The 25,088-nt window shown below is 41.8% G+C and overlaps 1 protein-coding gene across 1 annotated transcript; it reads right to left on the bottom strand.

Moving 5' to 3' along the window:
* Window positions 1–22,076, bottom strand: lrig3 (leucine-rich repeats and immunoglobulin-like domains 3). Its single transcript, XM_084910350.1, has 19 exons — window positions 21,592–22,076; window positions 17,770–17,841; window positions 17,588–17,662; window positions 9,934–10,068; window positions 9,405–9,548; window positions 8,577–8,720; window positions 8,341–8,484; window positions 7,310–7,453; window positions 4,980–5,060; window positions 4,801–4,872; window positions 4,220–4,291; window positions 3,460–3,623; window positions 2,605–2,940; window positions 2,232–2,513; window positions 1,666–2,142; window positions 1,396–1,554; window positions 1,163–1,282; window positions 726–980; window positions 1–636 (listed from the first exon to the last, which is right to left on the bottom strand). The coding sequence occupies exons 1-19, from the start codon at window positions 21,789–21,791 to the stop codon at window positions 401–403; spliced, it is 3,312 nt and encodes a 1,103-aa protein (XP_084766476.1). The 5' UTR covers window positions 21,792–22,076; the 3' UTR covers window positions 1–400.
* Window positions 22,077–25,088: the final 3,012 nt, after the last annotated feature.

Genomic DNA, 25,088 nt, shown 5'->3' with positions numbered 1-25,088 from the left:
CACATTTAGGTGTTTTTATTGTTTACATAATGTATGTGCAAAACAATGCTTCATTCAAAGCTGGAATAAGTGAATAGGCAGAGCTGCAAAGTACTCAAAATGTAAGCAAAAATAATGAAATCTTTTTTTATATACAATTTACAAAATATAATAAACTTTGATAAAAAAAAAATGTATATATTGATCTTTAATATTTAACAGAATCTGTATCCTCAACAACAGCTGGTAATATGTTCCTTTTTCTTTCTGCAGGAACATTAAATTGTCCTTTACATTCACTCGTTGTCCACATGAGGAGTCCTTTTATTGCAAAAGTGTACATTCAGTGAGGTAGAAATGTTCTTTTTTTGGGTTGTTCTCTTCATGAAAAACACTAGCTCACTGGAGCTCAGTCACTCAGCTAAGTGCTTGATAGACACTGTGAGGCGGAACCAGTCCGAGTGTTGTCAAATGGCTGTTCATACACACTGTTGCTCTGCTCTGATGAAGAGTCGTTGAACTCCTTGTGGTCTGACTCTGCATCCGGAGCAGTATAAGGATTCTCGTGCAGAGTTATGCCATTCTGTGTTACTGACAGTGGGGTGAATCCTGGATGAAGGTCCTGAGGCCTCCAATTGGGAGCTTTCCCAAATGTTCCTGAGTGAAAACGTGCAACAAGAAGTCAGGCCAGAGCACAGGAAATTCTGAAGTAAGAACGGTTTGGGAAACATGAATTTAAGACCTACCCATGAAGGTGTTGCAGGGGGAGAGACATTCATTAGGTCTCCCATAATCAACCGTATCCCCCTCCTCCACTGATGAACGATGGTCGCTCTGATGGTAGGAGGAAGCATGATGCAAACTAGCATTGGGAAGCTGGGTCAGGACAGTGGACGAGCAGAGGTCAAAATGCTCGGTCAGGAAGTAGTCCCTCCTTTTAGAGTTTGTCAAGCTGCCGTTGTAGGAGTCCATACAAGCTGGCCTTTGGTCAGTGGAACAACCTGAAGGGTTTGAAAAACAGTCAGAATCTTTATAAAGAGTCTGAGATTTTTAAAGTACGTCACATACACTTGAATAGTCAAAGGAGCTTGCAAAGAAGATGACTGAGAACCTTCACAGACATACACTTGAATAGATTTTTTAGAGCTGAACAACAGTAATGTTGCCAGACTATTTTGCAGACCTGTGAAGACTTCAGTTGGGTCAGTCAAGTACATGTTATCTCTCTGAAGCAGTGAGCCAACTGGACCTTGGTAATGGCAAAGCAGAGGATCAATGGCCACTTCCATGTCCACTTCACTTCCTGTATCCAAATGACAAAGACCTGTCAGGACAAATGAATGGGCTCGACTAAAAAAACCCTACTGTTTCTACAGCTTTCACTTTGGAAACAAAGAAGAAAAGGCAGCTTTTTACCGATCATTTCTTTGGGCTGCAGATAGAAACCACTAATAGAAGACGTCATGTACTGATGGCTGCTACCGCTCTCAGACGGTATATAACCATCCTGTCGGTCTGCTAATGTGCCCTGAGAGGACAGGTAGCTGGGGATGTCGGCAGGCAGGTTGGTCTCATCTAAAGCATAAGGACACTTGATTAAGTTTTGCTTTCATTATTACATATTAAATGTGCAAGGAAAAAGAAATCAGGTACTGAATGATAATTAAATAAGCCCCATGAACTGACCTGTGTTGGTGACACTGCAGTCTTCATTCCTTCGACGGGTGTGGTAGATGATGACTACCCAAACCAGGGAAGTACCAACCACACAACACACAACCGCTATGATGACGATGCCTACTGTGGTCCACCCATCATCGTCAGATCCTGCCCCAGTTCCAATACCCACCCCAACGGCGCCCTGTGCTCCAGAGTCGCAGTTGGGATTCGGCACAACCGTCAGTCGAACGTTGCCCCTCTCTGTGCCCAGAGTGTTGGACATCTCACAAGTATACTTTCCTGCATCTGCCTCTGCGGCGTCAACAATGATAAGGAGTTGGTTGGCAGCTGCGAAGAAGTGGCGCTCTGTAACCACTAATGGACTGTCATCTTTGGTCCAGTTCAGCTTTGGGGGAGGACTACCGCCAGCAATGCACTGAAGGACGGCGGTCTCACCTTTGGCCACGGTGCGATCCATGAGTGGACGGAGAAATGACGGTGTTTCTGTAAGACAAGCACAAGAATAGAGTTTAAATGGGCCAATAACTTCTACATATAAGACTTTGGACCTGAAATTGGTGCCTTTCTCTCACCTAGAACTGTGAGTGTAGCATTTGCAGAAATGGCTCCAGCTGTGTTTTGAGCTGTGCAGCTATAAACGCCAATGTCTTCAGTCTTGACATCCACTATGAAAAAGACATCATCCTCAGGCATGACATGCATCCGGCGTTCACGGGCGGCAGGAAAGTCGGTGCCTCCATCTTTCTGCCAGGCGATCTGGGGGGAAGGGTGGCCAACAGCAGCACACTCCAGCCTAGCCGTTGCCCCGGCGCGGATACTCAAGTCCATAGGTGTCTTCGTGAAGGAAGGGAGCACTGGAAAAAGACCAAAATACATTCTGATTAGACTGTTTAGGATCTTTAAAGGTGCGTGCCCATAAAATGATGCATCCCACTCTAAACTCACTGTGGACGGTGAGTCTGGCCTTGGTAGAATACGAAGATCCAAAATGGTTGGAGATCACACACTGATACCTCCCCTCGCTGGAGAACTCGACGTTTCGGAGCTGCAATGTGGTCGTATACTCCGTCACCTCCGTCTCACCTCCTGCTCCCCCCTGCACCCGTAGGTGGGCCTGGTTGTGGATCTCCGCATCATTAAGGACCTCATTGTCTTTTTTCCAGGCGAAGGTCATCGGCGAGTCGCTTGAGCTGGCCGCAGAGCACACAAACGTCACATTGGCGCCTTTGAGGGCCGATTGGGTTTCCGGCTGCACAGTGATCTGAGGCTTTGGAAAATCCTCTGTGTGAATAAGAAAAAGGAATTTTTGAGCTGCAAGTACATATATAAATATATAACATGTTTACATTTTCTTAGCTCATTCCAATTTCCCATTTTTTAAGATTTTGGATTTTAATAACTGACATTATATCCTCAGTTGCAGAAGGTTTGAGGACCTCCTATATCTCTTAATCAAGAAAGTCTTTCAGATAACTTCTTAATTGTCAGGTTAAACGACGCCTTGCAGATCAGCTCTGATATGATGTTATGTTTTGTTAGTCCTTATCATTATGTTAAAGAGCCAAGACACGAGTGTAAATCTTAGGATTTTATCTGTAACTAAGTGCAGATGGGGCCCTGAAGGAAAAATGTAGTAAACGTCTATCATATTCCTTCTCGAAACCCAGAAGTCAAGGAGGAAAATACCCAACAATCTGGGCCAGTCTGTGAGTGGAAAACCTGTCGTGGATAAATGGCTGTTTCTCAGACATTATGGGACATTTGTGTCAAGGTCTCGCACCAAGTGGATGCATCACTCACCACACACAAACTCCTCCTGGCGGACGGCGAACACGCTCCTGCCCTGCAGCATTTGCGGGTGGGCGCAGCTGGCATTGACGCAGTACAGGAAGGTTTGTTCTGCCACCCAGATGGGTAGCCACTTCAGCTGGCAGTCGCACAGGAGGCTGGAGGTGTTTAGACGCCTGCCGGGGGGAGAAGATACCAGAAGCGTTTAATTCACTTTGCAGTAATATTTAGAATGGCTGGTAGTCTGCGTTTCCTCACACAGCCGATGAAGGTAAAGCCGACTGTCAAATAAAGACCACAGTGGAATCTACAGAGGGAGATTTTTATCAGTACAAGACCATCGGTTTGTGTATATGAATCAGGTAAATGTAGAAGTGAATACGTTTAGGAAAAAAATAAGATTCATATATTGTTTGGTATTTATACTGGATATTTAATGTAGATATAGACGAACACACATACTAAAATATCACCTGAAATCCAACTACAATGCACCTGTTTTCTTTAGGAAACATTATTCCGGTGTACTGTGTATGTAATTTGTCAAGACTTGCACTGAATTTGAATAAATTTAAAGGTTGCTTTGCTTGGGTTTTTCAGCGAAAGCTATCCTATAATGAAGGACACAAAGAAAACCGTGAACCCGTTATTAACACTGGAGTAAGCACTGTTTGCTGCAGACTTTTCCCAGCAGACCATAATGAGTTTCACCTGGTGTTCTGTCCCACATCAACATTGGAAACACTAACTGAAGCTGCCCGTAGACACTTACAGCTCCTGCAGGTTCTTCATCTGGGAGAAGGCGTTCGCTTGGATGGACATGATGGCGTTATTACTCAAATCTCTGCGGAGCGGAAAGAGAGAAGAAAATTAGGGCCGCTAAGATCCCCACACAAAGATGGCAGCTTTTTCTGCCGACATCAGCCGTGTGGAGCGAAGGCTACAAAAACTTCAATCGAGTGAAGAAAAAGTCTGGGCTCCAGAACAATAAAACTCTGTGCAGCAGTTTGCTGCGTTAATCAAGAGAGGCCCAACGCTGGGCTGCTTTTGAGCTTTGGCAACGGCTGGGAAAAAACTCTAATTAGAATCAAATGCAGCTGTTGCACCACCATCCCCAACACACACACACACACACACACTTACACACACAGACTTATCTCCACTTGCCTCGGTGATCGATATAGTCTGGCACACATGTAAAGATACTAATGGCAGAGTTTTCTTCTTGATTCCACATCAAAGCGGAGGAATGGGAGAAGAAACAAACAGCCTCTCTGTCTTAGTGTGATTCACCCTGGTTAGTTTACAGCTCGGACTTTTGGAAACAATCAGTGAAACACGAGGCCGACTCACAGGTGCTGCAGCGCGTCCAGGCCTGAGAAAGACTTCTTGGTCACCGAGCGGATCTGGTTCCTCTGCAGAAATCTGGGAAAACAACAAAAGTCTTATCAATTTCCAACCTCACTTTTGACTCGGTGACCTTACATTGTTTGTGTTCCACTAGGATTATGGCAAAATGATCCCACACTCACAGTTTTTTCAGCTTGTCCAAAGCAGAGAAAGGTCCATTCATGTCTTCGATAGTCCAGGAGATTTCATTATTTTGGAGATCCCTTTCAGGAGAAGCAAACATAAAAAGCGCTTTAAAAAAAAGGAAGAAAAAAAATCCACACCCAGAAAACAACTGCGCTTGTGATGTTAATAAAACTTTATGCGGCTTTACATTTCGCGTGATGGAGGGAAAATGCTCGAGATGTTAAAATTACAAAGTGGCCCCGTGCCCAAACAGGAAGTCGCGCCTTGGCCGTGGTGGCACTTTTTAAAAGTCCGCTTTGGCATTTCTGTGTTGTATAGTGGAAAAAAGTTTTACAAGGAAGCTTGGCAATATAAGCTGTGCTGCATTTTAAACTGCATTCGAGGGGATGATATATTCCACGTGCAATTTAAATCTGTATGTGATCATCCCCAAAGGAGTTTACCAAAATCTTAACATACACAAAGACACTTTGTTTATTCTAAAATGGACCAAAACCAACATATCCTTCTATATTTATTGGTTAAGCTCGCCTGACATTAATTGCTCATTTTGCTATGTCCTTGTGAGTTTACATATTTCAGCCATTTTCAGTGTTATATTACGTTGGCTTTGTGGAAACGACTCAAGTAGCTAGCAAGTCTAGTCTCTACATGCGAACCACTTCAGTGAGAACATTAAGTTTCCACTCAATGTTTGAGTTAGAACTTTGAACTTCAGAATTACCCCCATGGGAATAGAAATAAAACACGAGGTTGAAAAAAAGAAACATTACACAGAAAAAAAATGTCTCTTTGAAATCGAGAGACTGTAACCAATTGTTGATGTTGATGAAACATTTTCTGCTACGAAAACTAAAAATTCCTGGAAAAAATATGGTTACATTTATCCTGCTATCCACAGAAAGAAAAATACACGCAAAACAACTAAATACACAGTTTTAGGGTATGAACATCAGTAAAAGCCAAGCATTTCCCTGAGAAATTGCCTGCTTTGATCCCCGAGCAGCTTTCCTGCTTTCAAACAGTTCTTTTTCTCCTCGACACGCCTGCTATGGCTGATACAAACTGAGGAAGTATGTATGTGTGCGTCTGTGTGTGTGTGTATGTGTAGGGGGCATTTGGTTTGAAGGCCTGAAGCAATCTACGTCTAACTAGGTGCACACCTGCCCTACGATGACCTAAGGAAGACATTTGGTTCTAGTTAAAAAGACCTAACTGGGAAAAATGTTAGAGCCTCTCTGTGGGAACAGGGGACGATGGGTGTATGGTGTGTATGTGTGTGGGGAGGAGGGGGTGTTGAGGTTGGGTTTGTGGCTCTCTGAAGGGTTTTTTTCCTTTCTTTTATACAAGCTGTGTTCTTTTTCCCTAGCATGGAGAACCTGAAAAGAAAAGTTTGAAATCTATTTTGCCTCGATATGTTTGCCAATGAACTTTGGGTTAAGACTGGGGTAGGTAAGGATTTTCTAAGTGTTCGAGCAATTTAAACGAAACATGATTAGTGGTTCTGCTGTTTTTTGAGAAAGGTAGAAAAATGAAACACTCAGAACAACAGTGTGAATAAAGTTCTACACGATGATCTACAAACTACTTACAGTAATCAGTGCTAGATGTAAAGCAGTAATCACATTACATTTACTTACATTACATTAATTTTTGTTTGTAGTGCAAGAGGGAAAGACAATAAAGTGCAAACCGTGATTAGGCCACGAAAGACTATCCACTGCTGCTAACACTAAACTGACACTTTGCTAGCTCTTGCAAAGCATAATATGCATAAAATGCATTTTATGGTAACATAATATGGCTGCTGATCCCAGCCAAAACTTGATTTGTTTATGTCTTTTTTTATTTGTCTTTTAAACTGAAATAAAAGATCATGTGCATGTTCTTATTTTATAAGGATTTATGTGTGGGCACGGAGCAGCAGGTTTATAATTTTAACTTGCAAACATGTAACAATTCATCTCAGGTATAGACAGTATAAGAGATGGACGTAGATGCCATGACACCATCCATTGATTCGTGCAGTCCTGTTTTAAAGCATCCAGATTAGCGTTTTTACCATCTGCACCTTGGCTTCCAAAACCAAAAAGACCTAGTTGTTTATTCAGTATGGCCCGAAATGACTTAATACTCATAAGCTCATCAGGAAAGAAGACTGACAGTCTTATTGTAACCCCGGCTATCACCATGGTGTGGTCGTCTCATAGAGGGCAGGTTGTACTGTCTATCATGTAAAAGCAAAATATAACTCAACAAGTTGTGTAAGAAATTACTCTTGTTAAGAGAGTAAGGCACTACTTACTCAACAGTGAATACAACTTACAGCATCTGCAGGTTGGAGAGACCACGGAAAGCTCCATCAGCGATAAAGCTCACGCGGTTGTTTCCAACGTCAAGCCTGTCAAGCACGCCGAGATTTGCGAATCCCGATTCGTCCAGCCTGGACAGGTGATTGGAGGACAGGTTGCTATGGGAAAAACAAGAAGGTAAAGCGCTGATTACAAACTGGCTCGGCTGTTGTGATGCTTCATGTTTCATATTTAAAAAACAAACAAAACAGAACTGCCATTTTTTTTACTCTTTATATTTCCAGATCAACCTTATCTCCAATCAGTCTGCAGAGATCAAATTTTGCATCAAAAAAGAATTTGTGAATCACTCCGAATAGACTTTTTTTTCCCTCAAAGTAAACTCTGATGAGAACAAATCAAGATAGCTGAACACGTTCACAACCCACAGGCGACTTGTTTACTCTCAGGCTTGTGTGATAAGAGCGAAAAAAAAGTGGGGAAAGAGAGGGAGGAAGAAGGAAGAAAAGAAAAAACAAGCTATCTGTGAAAAAAAAGCTCCAGACATGGCGAACACTAAAACCGGCCACCGCTGTAAACAACAACCACAACAAAGGAAATTCAATCCGCTCGCAGGAACGTGCGTTGATGGCTTGAGAAATCAATTTTGTGGGTATTTCAAAGAAACGAAAATGCAACTAATAATGGAATTTCCAAAAAAAACAAACAACTAACGGGACTTCCAGAGGCCAATGTTTTGGCTCAAGTGACAACAGAGCAAAAAGGAGGCAAAGGGGTGTGTAATATTTTGGCAGTGCTTTAATGTTGGCACTGACTGGCAGAGCACAAGAGACGCTGCTTTGTCTACGTGTGTGTGTGTGTGTGAGAGACGGGTTCGGGGTGTATTGGCGACGGGAGGAACTGGAGTGTGAGGAAGGGCAGGCGGGAGTGCCAGAGAGGAGGAGAGGGCAACACGGAGAAGTGTTGGGAGTTCAGAGTGTGAATAGAAAGTGGGGGGAAATATCCAGAGGGACGGCAGGGAAAGAGAAAAAAAAGGTGGACTCACAGCTCACTGAGTTTCGGGCAGGGCTCCCAGGCGTCAGATTTGATCTTGCTGATGGTGTTGTGGCTGAGGTGGAGCTGCTGCAGAGACAGCAGGCCGTACAGCCAGCCTTTGCTCACCTCTGTCAGGTTGTTGTAGTCCAGCTGCCTGCACACACACACGTGCACACACACACTGAGACTTTATTCTGCAAACAACATTACCTTTCAGGAATAAAACATATCACAAAAAATGCTTACAGGACTTCCATATTACTGAGACCCCAGAAACATCCGTCCATCAGGCGGTTGAGGCTGTTTCTCTGCATCTTCAAGGAGCGAAGACTTGGGAGGTGTTGGAACGTCAGCCCATCCACCCTGCGAACCCGGTTTCTGCTCAGCTCTCTGAAACACACACAGAAAGTTTAAAGTGGAAACAGATCATTTACACGGACTCAAACTATTTTCACAGTGAAAAGCAGTACAAGCATGCCCCGCGCTCACACTACAACTCAGTCGAGGAGGACAGCTCTATTGTCGAGGTGTCACCAGCATGCATCTCTCATCACAGGTGGATACACTATACTGCTAAAGGTAATCACGTCCATGGCCACAGGTGGATGAAATCAAGCTCTCAGGCATGGAGACTGCTTCTACAAACATTTGTGAAAGAATGGGTCGCTCCCAGGAGCTCAGTGAATTCCAACGTGGTACCACGATAGCAACCTGTGCAACAAGTCAGGTTGTGGAATATGGCAAAAGAGTGTGCGAGCTTCCTTCAGGTGGATTTTAGTATAAAGAGACTGCCTGTGGATTTTCCACATGAGCCCAACGTGGCAAGTGACAGGCGATGTCCAGAATTGGGAAGCCAATACCAAAATAATCTAGATGGATAAACAGCCCTTAGAAGCCAGAGGAAAATGTGGAATTATGGGGCAACAAAATTTGGGAACACCTCGATGGTGGCTGGGATGGGGGACATCTGGGCTTTTCTGTTTAGACTATTACCCCGATGACCCAGAGCCGTAAGTCCTAGAGATGGATGGATGGTCAAACTGTCTAGCAAGCCTTTGTCATTTTTTTGCTTACAGATGCTGTAGGTGAGGCAGGGTGAAGATCTTGGGTCCTATGTTGGAGAGGCGGTTGCGGTTGAGCCGGAGAACCTGCAGCGTGCTCGACAGATTGGTAAAGCAGCCAGGCTCCAGAGAGGATAACCGATTGTTGTTGAGGAACCTGAAAAAGGAAGATACGCTTGTAAAATCTGCTTTAAATACAAATGTACTGCAGAAAAACTGCAATATCTACTGTTGAAATAGATGGAGTGATTAAACCTGCCTAAATTTAGTGTGCATCTGCAAGCTGCTTTGCAATCCACCTCCACCCATTTTCATGCCATCTATGACTAATAACTGTCATCTCTGTTGTGATCAAATGTATTGTGGTATGTGCCGACTGACTGCTGTGGGGTCCCAGAACAGAAATATGCTGCCAAATATAAATGACTACAGCTGGAAACACCACCTTTCTTTGGCTCTGAATGAACGAGTTTCATGAGAGCGCCATGCTTGTGCTCTGATCTGAATGTTTTTCTTAAGATAAAGAAAATCATAACACTCACAAGTTCTTGAGAGGCAGAGCAGGGAAGGAGCCGGACTTTATTTCCACAACATTGTTGTTACTGAGGTCGAGGGTTTCCAGGGCAAGAAAGGGCCGGAGCTGAGCCTCGGAGATCGCAGTGATCTTGTTGTTTGCTCTGAAAATACAGACACCATTGCTCCAATAAATGACAAAAACATCATGTATTTGGCTAGCAGTGCGCATCGGTTTCACATTTCCAGATACACAAGCACTCGCGTTCCCAAAATTAGGCTGCGGAATTAAAAAATGACAAAAACTTACCACCCAACATGAAGCTATGTCATCTTTTTTTTTCTGCTGAGGTTGCATGCGCATTTCATAAAAAAGGCCAACAAATTATTCAATATGATTAATGTTGCTGCTCTTCACACCAAACAAGCTTTCACTTTACTGATGTGTTATTTTGTTTATAAGGTAATTACCAACAAGGTATTTAAAAAAGTAACCTGCCAATTACTTGGCTGATGAATACCATTCCCTCAGTGAAAGCATGCCTCAGCAGAGGCCAGCAATTTCCTGAGCTGCACGCCTCCTAAATTGCAGTGCAGGGACTGCTTAGTTATAAACAGAGCCTCTACAGTGCCCTCTTTGTGCATGAGACTCGGCACCAGAGAGGGAGAGAGCAAGTGGAATGGAGGGGGGGTTTCCCTCCAAAGCAGCAGACTACAGGCCTAGTTTTCATTACTTACAGTCCCTCCTCCAGCTACACCTTGCTGACCAGGAGAGAGGTTTTCCTGAAGCCTCTTTCCAGCAGCCAAAAAAAAAGAAAAGAAGCAAGGACAGTTTTATAATTTAGGTTTAATATGAGATGCGGTGCCATTAATGTTTAACCAATGCAAATTAGCTGAACCTGCATCACGCTGCTATGAAACTGTGGTGTGCTGCAGATTCATAGAACTGGGTGGGAACTGCAACACCTTTTTGGAAACTTCTCATTCACGGGGTGATATGATGGGAAGCAAAGAGTTGGGAGAGATGGACGAGTTTGGCGGGCATGGAGGCTACGTCCACATTAATACATTTTCGTTTGAAAGCGCATCTTTTTCTCTCCGTGTTGGCCTTCTGTCCACACTGAGACGGCGTTTTTGGTCAAGGAAAACTGAGCTTTTTGAAAACGCACTCCAAAGTGGATACATTTGAAAATGCTGTCACAGTGTAGACTGCAAAAATGGGGGCTTTTCGAAAACCTTGACACATTGCATCATGTGATGCAGTCATGTGACCAATTCAACCAAGATGGCGGACGGCATCGTACAGCAGTTGTTTTGTTTGCTCTCAATTTTGACAGCCATAAAAAAGATTAATATGAGTCTGTACCTGCTCTTTTCTTCAAATTCTTTTAATTCTCACTCGCTTTTGCAACTTTGTACTTTTGTGTTACTCGTAGCAACAACTCCACCTCATTGTTAGTCCATTTAAAAAACTCTGTGCTTTTCCTCAACATTTTACTGCGATGTTTCAAAGACCCGGAAGGTAAATAAGCAGCAGATGGAAATGACACAGGTCGAGTACAGTGAAGGAACGTACAGGAACGTAAGCATTTCTGGTCGTTTCAGTGTGGATGAAGAACTGTTCAGAAACGATTGAAAACAATAGTGTGGACGCGGAGCGTTTTTAAATGAAAACACCATTTTCAAATTTATCCGGATTAGCGTAGACGTAGCCGGAGACTCATATGTTCATAAAACATATGAAAACATTGCTCCATTAAACTGTCACACAGAATCTGGCAAGCGTGTCTTCACTTTCTTTTCTTGTTCCACGTTTTTCGAATTTGTCCGGTCTTCTTCCTCTCATCCTGGGTTTGCTGTAGGTTTCTTCCTGTTAAAAGGGGGTTTTCCCTTCCCACTGTCGCCAAGTGCTTTCTCAAAAGCAGTCGTCTGATTGTTAGGGTTTCCTCTGTATTATTGTGGGGTCTTTACCTTACAAAATAAAGTGCATAGATCTGACTGTTGTCATGACTTGGTGCAATATAATTAAAATTCAATTGAACTGAATTGTCAAACCTAAACATATGTTGCAGTGTGCACGAACTACATCATTACCGAAGTAAAACACATTGGCTCACTGTCAGCAACTTTTGTTTGGAGATTTGCAGCGAGCCTTCCATGCATCACAGCCCTCGGGTCCCAAACAAAAGTACCGCACACCACCTGTATCTCAGTTTTCATGTTCCCCTGACTGGTCGCTGAGAGAAGGAGGGCTGCCTGGTGAGACAGAACCAGTCTTTCCAGTTTTGCTCAGAGAGAGAGCTCAAACAGGGGACAGGTGGAGGGGCTCGGTGCCTGCTCCTCGCTCCCGGGGAAGAGCTTAGCCTTCGATTTGACTGCTAGATGGTATCATCGCTGTCTCCCATGTAATTATTGCACAATCCTATCCGTTATTTCGCAGTAGAAAATATCTTCCGCTGTTCATCTTTAAACATTAACCCAACCGTGAACTCTCTGTGTGACTCTCTGTGCGACTGCATGCCCAGACAATTGCGGGACTGTACGTCGAGACCCTGCTTTCAGTCTCAACATCTGCACTGCCACTCAAAGAGTCCTTGCCACACACAAACAAACAGAGCTCTGTACACTTTAAATCCACTCACTCCAAACTTGTTCATTCAATCTAATGTGATTATGGAGTCATTACTAGTGTGATTGCAGGGCTTTGCTGCAGCTTCTGGAAGTCCGTGGAAGGCCAAGCATGTGTCAATAACAGCTCAATGGATGCTGAATACTGATGAAATCTGCACTAATTATTAAACTATGGTAACGTTGTTGTTGCGCAGCTTTCGTGACTACAAAACGATTTAATTGCATGTAATGGTCTTTTTTTTTTCAAACCTTCTCAAATGCTTACAATGTGCAATATAATCAGGTAAAGCCTTTTTATACTCACAGGCCGATTACACCAATAAGACAAAGGTTTCACACAAGCTTATACCTGTCAGCACTTGTTGCATAGTTCGATAGTATTTCTGGCCTCAGCCACCATCGAGCTGACCACATTTACTAACTGCAAAAACATGAGAGCCTCGTCGAGGCTTTTTATTGTTACTGCCCCGTGTTCAGCAAAGCTCGCTGCAGTAACTGGCAAATAATACTTTTGGAGGGGGAAGTTCTTTAAATGGAAAGTCGCTTTTTTTCTAAATGTATCTTGCCTGTGGTGTGTGTGTGTGTGTGTGTGTGCCTGTGTGTGGTATTTCCTATTGGAAAAAGAACAGAGTTTGCAGAAGCCATCTGATGACTCTCTCCCTCTCTGCAGTGGCGCCTGTAATGAAAACCAGCGCTGTGCTTCACTGTTGAGACGCCATATTAAACTCTGCACATATCTGCATATCTCACTTAAATGGCAGATCATCTTAACACGTCAGTTAGTGAGAAGAACACACTGTGTTAACGTGAACTGAAGGACGCTTGTGTAGAACAAGGCTGTACGTTTCTGCACTGCACAAAGTACTAAAACACATTGTTGTATTTCTTAAATTCTATCAAATACATAATGTTAGAATGCTGAATACCAATAGTGAACATAGTCAAATAGTAACAATTTCAGCTAAAACCTCAGGTTTCAGACTGCTCTAAGAACTCTGTTTCTGACAGTTTTTTCTGCTCTTGGCTCTGTGTGACATCAGTAAGAGTGTATAACCCTAATATGGTCAACCCCTGACCTACACACAGAAGTTCTGCCCACAATCTGTAAATATATATTTTCTGGTGATGAAGGGCAGCCAATCAGAAGAAAGTTGGCTTAAAAAACAGAGTGGCCTTTCTGACATTCACAGGTATTTGTTCCAAACAAGTTCATTTTGAAAAACATCTTTGTTCACACGAAAAAGATGAGACTGTCAAGAACATGCCAAAGCAACTGGTGGCCATATATCCTTAAACATATACACATGTTTGCCAATTAAAAGCTTACAAAGACTAACACGGCATACAGTATTACATTAGTAAAAGAGATACAGGCACACTCCTTTTAAGATATAAGAGAAACTCTGATTTCTTTGTCTACATACAAACGTAGAAACAGAAGGAACCCTAGAAGGAGCTCAATTTTTAATTTTTACATGTGGCTGAAAGGCCAAAACACAGAAAAAGTAACATTTAATAAAATGCCCGAGTATGCACGGACAGGGCCTAGGATAGAGGAGCAAAAACTGCTTGTATCAGAAAGACGAACAAGGGCTGATATATGGATTCCTCTGAACTATTAATCATACAATTCTACTTAAGCAGACCCCAACAACCAAAGTATGGAGCTGGAAGTGAGCATAGGTAAGAGCGAAAAAAACAACGACAGCAAGAAACAAACTTTTAATCCCTCCTTTAATTGCAGTTTCTCAAGTTTAACTGTCCATCAAACCATCTGGTTGAAGCACTGAGGCAGACATTTTTAACTTTGAGTTTAAAGAAATGCTACAGTGACACACTTTTCTAAATCTAAACATATCTGACCAGCTAACACAACTCACACTAACCTCACAGCCATCTTCCTCACATAACAAAGCTGCCATAGTCTTTTATCTGGAGTACAACCAACAACTCAATTAGCATCAAATCATGTTTAGCTTAACCCATACCCAGGCAAAAACAACTAAACACCTTGTAAAGGAATACCGCCGGGATTTTTAAAGAACAGATTCAACAAAACCCTGATTTATCAAAAGCAAACCAACAAACATTTTCATTAGCAGCTGAATCTCTATCACATGAAAAATTCAACAAACTATTACTTTATCTGTGCCAATTTTGCTTTGGATCTCTTAATTTCAACAAGGTTCCCATTTCCTGAGGAACACAGAGGTTCACCTCCTTATACACTTAATCCAACCTGGAATCTCTATGGTCATTTGTTGAACCCTCCTTCAACACAAGCAAAGGGATTTAGTGGTGGTGGGGTTTACCCCCTCCATAAATTCCTGGGAAATTGTTCAATTAATTAAACTGATCACGACTCAATTACTACCAGCTGCAGGGTTATTGCCGTTTGTTTTTACTCAGAGCAACGGGGTCAAAGAAGTCGACGAGAGCTGCCGCTATGTCTGACTGGCTGTTTGAATAAGTGGTATTCGATACCCCGAGGTCTTTTTCCCCCCTCTTTACAACCCTCCCAGCTTGGAGAAACTAAAGGAGGGAGAGAAATTCTGGAAAAATATTTCACTGGAGGGAAAAATCACACTGTGCCATTTCATCTGAAGGAGGAGGATGGCTAGTGAGAGAGCAAGTGTTCACTTCGTTTTCTTCTGCGTGAGCTCGTTTTCTTCACTCCGGTTTTTGCATATTTCAGATGAATTGTGCTTGACAACAATAACAGAGTTACAATGCGGTGTGTTTTGGGTTTGACAAATACGGGAGTTTTTGAATGCTGGCAAACCCGCTGATAACCACAGTTTTGCAATGTGATCTTTTTCAAGGCAAAATAGCCAGTATTTACTTAATTATATAGCAAAGGCAATGTTTCACAGAACATTCTTTTATGTTTCTCAAATTAAAACAGACCTTGAACTGCATATTGTGAGCTTTTTGGTTAAAAAAAATTTGTATGTCAGCAAAATAGGATTCATGAAGCTCCACGGCACTATCCACTTCCAGAAAATTAGCATGACAAACTGTAGCTATTAACTAGAATAGTTTGTTTAAATGAAAGACTACTCAAAGATGGACGTAGCCCTGCGTGGGCGTTGCCATCTCACTGAGTTGAATACGACCAAGACAAATGAGAGCTCACCTCACATTTACTTGCTAACGTGTTGTGATTGATAAGTTGTTAGCCAATGAGCATAACCTTGATATTTCTCCTTTCTGACTCTTAGAATTACCAAAATGTACAAAAATAAACTTCAATTTTTATTTAGCATGACCTAAAACTAGTGACTGAACCCATAAACTCATCAGGAGAATGTTTGCAAGAAGGAAAACAAGAGCTGTTTTCCTTTAAACCTTATGCCCTTTTGTAACCCCAAAAGTCGCCCCCTAGTGGCAATTAAATAGAATACAGTTTAAAGGTACTTCAACACTGGCTCCACCTCTCAAACCTGGAAGCTAGTTCCATCTGTTATACAGTCCATGGTTAGCAGAAATGTGTATTAGCTAATATTAGCTACAGCTTCTCGTGCATCCTGTTTTTCACTAATTGTCAGCATTAAATGGTATGTTTTATTTCAAAAATGGCTCAAACATTTGCAGAACCATTTGCAGAATCATCCCAGCAGAGGCTCCAATCTGGCCCACTGTATGGCTTTGAACAATACGGAGGGAATGAATTTTAACTTATGTTAACAAAATTTAACATCAGTTTCCTACTGATAAACACCTCCCCCTTGGCCATTCATACTAGACCAAAGTAATTACGTAATAGACAAACAATTCACATTCACTAAGTGCTTAGAAAGGGTTTTAAAAACAAAAAACAAACAAACAAACAATGGATTCACAGTATAAATAAATATATCAGACATTTTCTCTAAATGAACAAAAAGTTTCTGTTTTATAGTTACGGGACAGTCTCTGCAGTAGGTTACAGAACTTTTTCATTTACCATAGCAGCATTTTTAAATCATAAATAAAAACTAAGATGTGCTGTTGCAATCGCACTTGTTTATCTAAAATATGTTAGCGATTAAATGTGTAGTTAAACTTCTTTACACTGACAGAAAACAGAGTTTCAGTGATCCGGCCCACTAAGGCTCAAACTGGGCTGTAATGTAAAATGAGTTTGACATCCCTGCTCTAAAGTATGAAGGGTTTTTGGGTTTTTTGGATTTAAAAAAAAAAGTCTACCCTACTCATGTTTCTGTGCTAAGAAACTTATAGCTGGAGGTGACGCTCCTGAGTGAAATCTGTAAACAAATTGTCAATTGACTGACTGAAGACTGCACGCCCTGTGGCGACCGCGGGGTTTCGTGTTGGGGCTTGATGAGGAAAAGGCCTCATCTAGCTCAGAGTGGAGGCACATTCCTCCACAGTAACTTCACTTTGGCTGGTTTTGAGAGACGTGCCACAGAAAGCAAATAAAATTGTTGCGGTTTCACACACTAATATCTGACGTTGCCCCGAGAGCACGTATTGCACAACAATACTGGTTAAAGTCTGACAGGGACCGACTACGACAAGTCAAATCGCCTTCTGCATACTCAGCATCACTCAAGCACACGAAGTGTTCGTTCTCAACAAAAGTTAGAAAAACTGATACAACAAGACAATGTTAAAACTTGAAGCATTTTCTTCCAACTCTCTTTAAAGGACTGGACGTGACCCATCCACTTGGGATCACACCACAAAAAAAAATTTTTTTCACATGACAGATTTTCTTTCTTCCCAGTCTCACGTCACTGCCTCCAGTTTAAAAATACACCAACAAGCAGTGAAATCCACCAAAATGTTTTTTTTTTTCCATTTCTGTTGATGGCATTTGTCTCGAAACACGTGACCCGTCTGGGGCTGACTGCCATCTCTCTGACTGCCCCGTCTGGGAACCAGCTCAGTCAAATGGGTTGCTCTCTAGAGAGGAGGAGGAGGGGGAGGAACCACTTCCCCACTCGCTAGTTTAACCAGCCATGACAGCCCCGGCGGAGAATTACCCTCCACACCACGCTGAGGTGAGAATCCAGAGAAGCTTTCAATTTAAAGGAAAGGTTTACTTACAGAATGAGAACTGTGATGTTTGAGGCGTAAGGGCCCAGATCTGGTATCTCCTCCAGTCCATTGTGGTTCAGCTTTCTGAATATATCATCAAAAAAGACACGGTAAAAGAAGAGTTAGTCAGACTGTTTTGGAAAAGCCCGAGTTTACTCTGAAATGTGCTGCGAAACACGAGGCATACTCACATTTCTTTTAAATGTTGTAGTTTGGAAAACAAAGTGCTGTCGAGCACCTGCAATTTGTTGTGGCTCAGGTCCCTGCGAAAAAAAAAAGAAAGAAAAATTAAGGGAAAAGTATACCCCACGCACTGTAGTTTTCAGCTGCTACAGTCTTACATTTGGGTCTGCGCAGCAAACATAATTACATACAAATTTGGTGTGTTATTGTGAACAGTGAAAGCGGATCAAAGAAAAAATCACTGTAATGTAACTACGAGGTTAAAGCTCCACGATGTAACAGAATGCTTAGAGTCGCAAATAAAGTTGCAAATTTTAAACAAAGTTTTAAACAAAGTCACGCCCACCCTGTTTTTAAGAGTGGGCGTGACTTTGGTTTCAAACCACAGGTATATCCCTTTGAAATACAGTCAAATAGCAGCAACATTAAGATTGTTTGAGGTGTTTTAGAGAAGTGCCCAATATTGGACAACATCTCAAAGCAAGAGAAAAAAAAGTTCCAATACAACTTTTTCTCCTCTGAATGCTTCACAAGTTAAAAGGCTGCTTCTGACATTTGGTCTCTCCTTTGAAACACAGCAGAAAAAGCTGATGCAAAAACAGCTTCCTTCAAAACCAGATAACAGATTACAACCTGATAATTTATTGTGTGTGTGTGTGGGGGGGACGAGTAGAGTCGGCAGAGGTTTGTTAGTAACTGAGTCTCTGCCCAGACGTCTTTGTTGGTGTCTGGACTCGTAAATCCCTTTTTTCTGACTTCGATATTTACAAATCCTGAAAATCAAATCTAACATGTATTAAACATGTACTTTCAGTGTTATTTAGTTGTGTAGTTGACCTCAAAAACCCCTAGCAATCACAACTCCTCTAAAGTTTTGACAATTTTGGAAACTCCTGAATATAATACTCTATTTAGAAGTATGAGTACATAGTCTGCACGTTGTTTGTTTTAGTCTTGAATATTGCTCAATTTGATCTGGTCTATGTCTTGGTTTTGTCTGAGCCCCATTTGGATGGAGGCCTGGCTCAAACCGAGCCTGGTCTTGGACTCGTCTGAAGCAGCTTTGGCTGCAGCTCACTCGGAGTGAGACTCTTGTTTTTGCTGCCTGTTTTTTTGAAAAGGAGCCTGAAAACCAGCTCAAGAAATCTGGCAAGCAGAGCCTCGTGCGCCATAAAGCACTGGAGTTATTGATGCTGCTGCGCACGATCGACGCTGTGGTGCCAGACACTTTTTTCTTTTCTTTTTTACACCTCCCCTCCTCCTCTTCGCCCCCCTTACCTCCCTCATCTGGAATCCATCAAGCAGCTCTGGAAGGAGGGGGAGAACCTAACAACTGCTAATGTATTCTCAATGCCGGGAAAAGTGAGAGGGACGCCTTTCATACGCCTGAAACACCCCTGCTGAATTTTCTGGGGCCTGTTTTTGTTCTTTGGTGGAAAGTTTCTCAAGCCACTCAACCAGAGTTTTACTCTAACTAACCTCCGTCACCCCCTCCCCCCATTTTTTTCCTCCAAGCATGCAGCTGTGTGTTGTTGTTGTTGTTACAGCTCCAGCGCTGGGGGCCATAAGGGAAAGGTGCCCTATCATACTCCTGAGATAAACCGTGAGTAGCCATGACACTTTCATATCCCTCACAAAGCAGGCTCTGAGAGGAGCAAGATAACAGGCAGTGCTGCATGCAGGCTGCAGAACTATATCTGCTGGGCTGGTGAAAATGTACTTATCACTCACTAAAGAAAATGAATGAGTTTAACTGGCTAGCAGCTGGGGTTCACTAGTTCTAGCTAGCTAAACTCAGAGACATCAGGTGCTGTACTAGTAATTTTTTTTGTTTTTCACCTCTTTTTCAGTGTTGCATGTTCTAACAAAGTTTGTGTATAAGGAAGCAGCCCAAAGTAATTGTTAGTGTTATCTGTCCTTGTGTTAAAATAAGCAAAGCCTGGCTGATGTCGAATGTCAATAGTGGTTGCCCCTAAAATGTACTTAATTCATTATGACTCTTATACTAAAAGTAAGTTACCACAACATTGCATTGTTTAGTACTTCAATACTTTATTCAAGTACTAAACAAGTATCTAGTTAAAATTAGGCTAATTTTAAAATTTGGCTAATATGCTAGAAAATTCACATTTATGACGTACTATCAAGTCATTACTACATTTCAGAAACCAGTCGACTGATACTGCCACATGACAGCTATATCTAGATCTTAAACGTGGTGTCTGAGATTCACTCACATAAAAACTATTTTTAAAACATAAAATGCAAAGTAGACGTTTTAATGTAGAAACCATGTCACTATCAGTATATTTATCCATCTGTGATATTGGGTCTCCCTAAAAAAAAGAAGAATATTGGCCCCCAAAATCATGTATTTGTCGAGGTACAATAAAGTTACCTTGACTTGACTATATATGTTTAACATTATGCAACTGAGACTTTTTTTTAAAAGGAACTAAAAATCAAATGGTGCACTTTCCATTTAATAAATATGTTTTCAGTTTAAAAATTGGACAAATCTTTTGCCTTTTCTCTCAACGTCCCCTCATATATATGCGGCTTAATCCTACTTCTCCATACTTTCTCCATGCCCCCCTCCTCTTTCTGAGACTAATCCTACACGCTCCCCCTTAATCAGTACCATCGCTGGCTCTTGTGTTGCTAATTCAGCAGAAATAATGGGGTGCTGGAAAACAAAGGGTCGGGCGGTCTAAGGGGTTTAAAATGTGCTGGAGAGCCACTCGTAAATTAGCATGCCAGAGTGAAAAGAATTTTTCCCCCCATATGGAACTTTTTTGTTTTTTTGGGAAGACTGGGCCTCGGTTACGAGGCTCAGGCTGGGTCTGTTTTCTCTGGCAACTTCAAGTTTCCAGAGCAGCACATTTTAGGGAGAGAGAAAACTCACTCAGCAGCAGGGCAAGAACTACAACCAAGAACCGAAATCAAGCGCTGTAACACGGGGCAATAAAAACCAAGCACTCCACCTTAAAGCCAGGATGTAAAAAAATAAGTCACTAAGAATAATTATCTAAGTAGAACACATCTAGGATCACGCTGTTACAGCTGGGTATGGTGTCCCAGCTTCAAAAAAGGCCGCAGGCCAAGCTCAACCAAAAGCAGCCTGTGGACAGAGTAATGGAGGTCTGAGTCGAGGAAAGATTTCAGTGCTGCAACCAGACTGCATCTGGTTTACGCTTTTATGGTTGTGGGGAGGCCCGCGGGGGTTTGTGACACTAAAAATCTGGACAGGGAAAACACCCAAACAGTGCGGATAAACATATAGATGCCCGTCTTTCAAATCGAAACTCAATATTCTTCTTTATTAACAGCACTTATGCTCATTAATAACTGCTTATTGGCAGCTTCTGCAGCTGCTTCTATGATGCGATCGCCCATGGGAGAGCCTGACTAAACGCCCAGTACCTGCAGTCGCTCGGTGGATTTGTTCACAATTAACTGCAGGTTATGTAGAAAGGGGGGTTTGGTGTATGTATGATGTGTTTAACGCTTCCCTCACATAAATGGCACGTTGCTAAAAAGGATCAGTGAATATAACGCACACAAGCGGATTCATGACTAAGGTCACCATTACGCGCAACTTTTTCTGGACTCCTGACTGGATCTATAGCAAATAACAATAAAATCAAAGCAAATTAAGTCAGTCTTCTTCTACTTTTTCTGCTTTACAACCCGTTCCCTTTTCAGTGCGACAGGAATGCGGATCATCCCATCTCATCTCAAGAAAACTAAACTTGCTTCCCAAGAGGTGCGCAGAGCTTTAAACCCTTATTCACAGCGATTCAAATCAAAAGCTGATCCAGTAGACTCACAGTTCAACTGTCCACTCCGGGATCACGGCTGGTAGTGTTTGTCCCCTTTTCAGCCGACCGCAGTCCACGAGCTCCCTGAGACAAGCGCAGGGAGACGGACACGTCCTGGCGTTGGTACCAGATCCGCTCTCCACTCTCAACAATAGCAGGAAAATCACAGCGAACTTTGCAAAAGTGCGAGGCAGCGTAGAGGAAAGCATTTTCCCCCCAAGTGAACACCTCCCAACTTGTTTTGCTTTTATCTTCAGATGAATCCAAGTTATCCAAGTTATCACCCCCAGAAAAAGAAACACGAAGACGAAATAAAGTCCAGATCTGGAGCTGTCTGTCGGGGCACAGTCGATCCTTATATCCAATCCGTTGTTGTTGTGGGGATCGCGGGGGTGAGGTGTAAAAGAAAAGCGTTCTTCTCAAACTTGCCCATTCCTGTGGAGAAACTTTTGTACCGTGAGCCTCGCTGCTTCTGTTGGGGCAACTCGCGCTGAGCAGGATCCCCACAGCTCAGCGTGAGCGCACGCCAGAGGTATGTGGGCGGGACGACAGGGGTGCACGGGAAATGTAGTCCATAGGACTGCTGCTGGCGTAAAGTGCTGTGTACTGTGTCCTTTAGTGCAACAATAATAGAATTCTGCTTATATTTTATGTATCAGTAATTAAATATTTGTAAAATGTAGAGTTTAATCATTTTTAATTACACACACTTTGCACATACTGTTGGTAATCCTCCTAGAACTTGTATTTAGGGCTCATAATCATACTGGATTGCGGTCTTGCTTAATTGATTATGTTTTTAGTCTATCAAACGCCTGATAACTGCGGAAAAATCCCAGCTGTCAAATATGAAAATTTGGTAACAGTGACAAGTCCAAATGAAATTCACTGTAATATTCACATTTAGGAGCTGGAACCGGTGCACATTAAGCGTTTATGCTCAAAGGAAAGCAACAAAGAGATTAATTTTCTGTTGCCTGACTTGATTAAGTGACTAATCGTTTCAGCTCTACTTGTAATTGGGTATTTTCCATCGTGGGATCATTACTTTTAATTAAGGGAGGCTCTGAAATCTTCCTTTGCAGGTCTGCCGGTCGTTGTCGCAGACAACAGAAGCCACTGCCTGGTGCAATGGTTGATGACACCCACCTGTAACCTATCAGTAACATTTGGGTTATGGACAATAATAAACCTGCAAAACTGTTGAAAACAGACAAAACTACAAGAAATGCTTTGTCATTTAGACGGTGGCTGGAATTGATGTTTTGTTTACACTGTGTAATAGTGCAGGGCTTAATTCATGAGCAGTGCTAATTACACAGAAGGTAATATTTCTCCTTGTTAGGACACCAAACAGTGTCCTTCACCTTAAAGATAGAGTTATTAACAGAGGATTTAATTGGCATTCAACACTTGAAAGCCCATTGATATTTTCTAATTTGCAATTTAAAAGGTGTGAGTTCTTTTTTAAATTTCCACATGAAAAGACCCCTCATAGGAAATTCATGGCCAGGCAAATGTGTTAGTTTCACCTTAGGCAAAGTGTGGAGCAGTTTCCTGTGTGGCCAAAGGCATGCTTTCTCTGCTGACTGACCTTTCAACTTCTCAGTGAGGACACAGACTCATTATTACTTATCTTGATGTTGAATAAAAGGTAAATGCCATCGAGTCACTCTGTATGCTATCTGTGGCTCAAAGAGGCATAATATGCTTCAGACAAAGATCATGTGTTTATATATTTTTCAAAAGTGCCCACTTGAGGTATGATTAATATTCAGCTCTAAATGATGGGCATTTTTATTAGACTGTGTTTTAATGGAGCCCCTTTTGCAGTTTGTGTGCTAAAACCAAAAAATAAAGGTTTTACTGCTTAACACGATGTAATCTCCAAACATTTATTGACAGGTCATTTTTCTGAAAATCAAAAAAAGTCTAAAAGATACTGAAGACTGCTGTTTGTTTTCAGACAAGCTGATGCTATTTGTTTAAACCACACCGTTCAAAAACTTAAACTTTCCTTGCTGCAATCAAGCTTCTAATATTTGAAGCTTTTCTACGGGTCCTATCAAATAGTGTGAACCTTTAAAGCCAACTATTTCTGAAGACTTATCTAGCTAAGCTAGTTAGTAGTATAAATTTTAGGTTGTTACATCTAACAACTGTAACTATGCTCATCTTAAGAGTCAGATTAGGGCACTGAAGGAGTTTCAACTTGCTCACCCACCATATAGCCTCTGCAAAATTGCAGACTATCTAACTGTGCTATATTTATAGCTTATGTTTCATTTGATCTTTTAACTTCTAAAGTGCTTTTTAAATGAAGTGTTAGTTCCATCTCTGTGGTCAGCTCAGCTAAAACACTTTTCTGCAATATGTCAATACGCACCAGTGTCTGTGCCTCACCAATAAACATCCCGTTTATAGAATACCCGCCCGTCAGTACTAACATTACTCTGAGCTAATACGCTTCAGTAAATTCAGAGGTTCTCGTGTGATGGCTGTTGTGATTTTACAATGCAGGCAACTGATGGTAAGCAGCTCCATTGTTTTTGCTTTGTTTTGTTTGTTGCCTTCTGAGTGGGTTTTATTGTCTCAGTAACAGCTACCTATTGGTGCGAGAGTCATCCTCTAATCAAGCAGCAACTCATTTATGTTAACGAAAAAGCGAAGTGAGAGCAACAGCTAACGGAGAAACATCCCTGCACACTGCTAAGAACTGTGAGGATCATTTATTAAAATAGACAACATTGTACCAGATAAATGTTAATAAATATCCCCACATTTAATATCACAGTTTAATCAGATGTTTAACTCGGTTGTTTAATGTGTTTATGCCTCTTTCAGCGCCTGTCAGCTGCTTCCTGTTGCTCCATTTGCTGCCAACTTCAGTCATTTTTAATTACAAATTTTCAATAAATTGGATTGTGCCAAAAAAAACCCTGAAAACAAGGTTGTTGAGCAGTGTATCGATTCCACTCCTATGAAGCAGGATGCATTATCAATACTAAATGGTTATAGCTGGAGAGAACGCAAAGACATTAATCGAATGAACTCAAATCCGTGTTCGTTTTTTTTAATTAAAAAAACAAAAAAACATCTCCTAACATTAGCAGAAAATAATTAAAAGGCAACCAATTCCCAGTGGATGGCACAACTTCTTAGTTTCCTAAAAATAAAATCTCTCTCTGGTGGTTAAAATAATGAAAACTAAATTTCTGCAGTTGTTGTTTGCGGCGGCATCAATCTAAACTATTTGTGTAAAGATAAGTTTGTTTTTCATTTGAATAGATGAAAAGTTTTTCTGTTTGATGTCAAATTTGATGTAAAAGCCATGTGTCGTGACTAACTGGCAGAAACGTAATAAAATTTAATCTTTACTGGAGCTGAATAACGATAAATGTGCCAATAGACTCAACAGATCAAAACTACGAATAATAACTCACTTTTTTTTCAGGGAACATGCTGTTCTTCACTAGCTCAGTATACTGATTTGCCATTTGGGGGAA

The sequence above is a fragment of the Perissodus microlepis genome, chromosome 17, assembly GCF_051167445.1.
Source record: "Perissodus microlepis isolate ML-2025 ecotype Zambia chromosome 17, ASM5116744v1, whole genome shotgun sequence".
Classification (NCBI taxonomy): domain Eukaryota; kingdom Metazoa; phylum Chordata; class Actinopteri; order Cichliformes; family Cichlidae; genus Perissodus; species Perissodus microlepis.
Note: the sequence above shows the minus strand (reverse complement) of the source record. Positions and strands in the feature narration are given on the sequence as shown.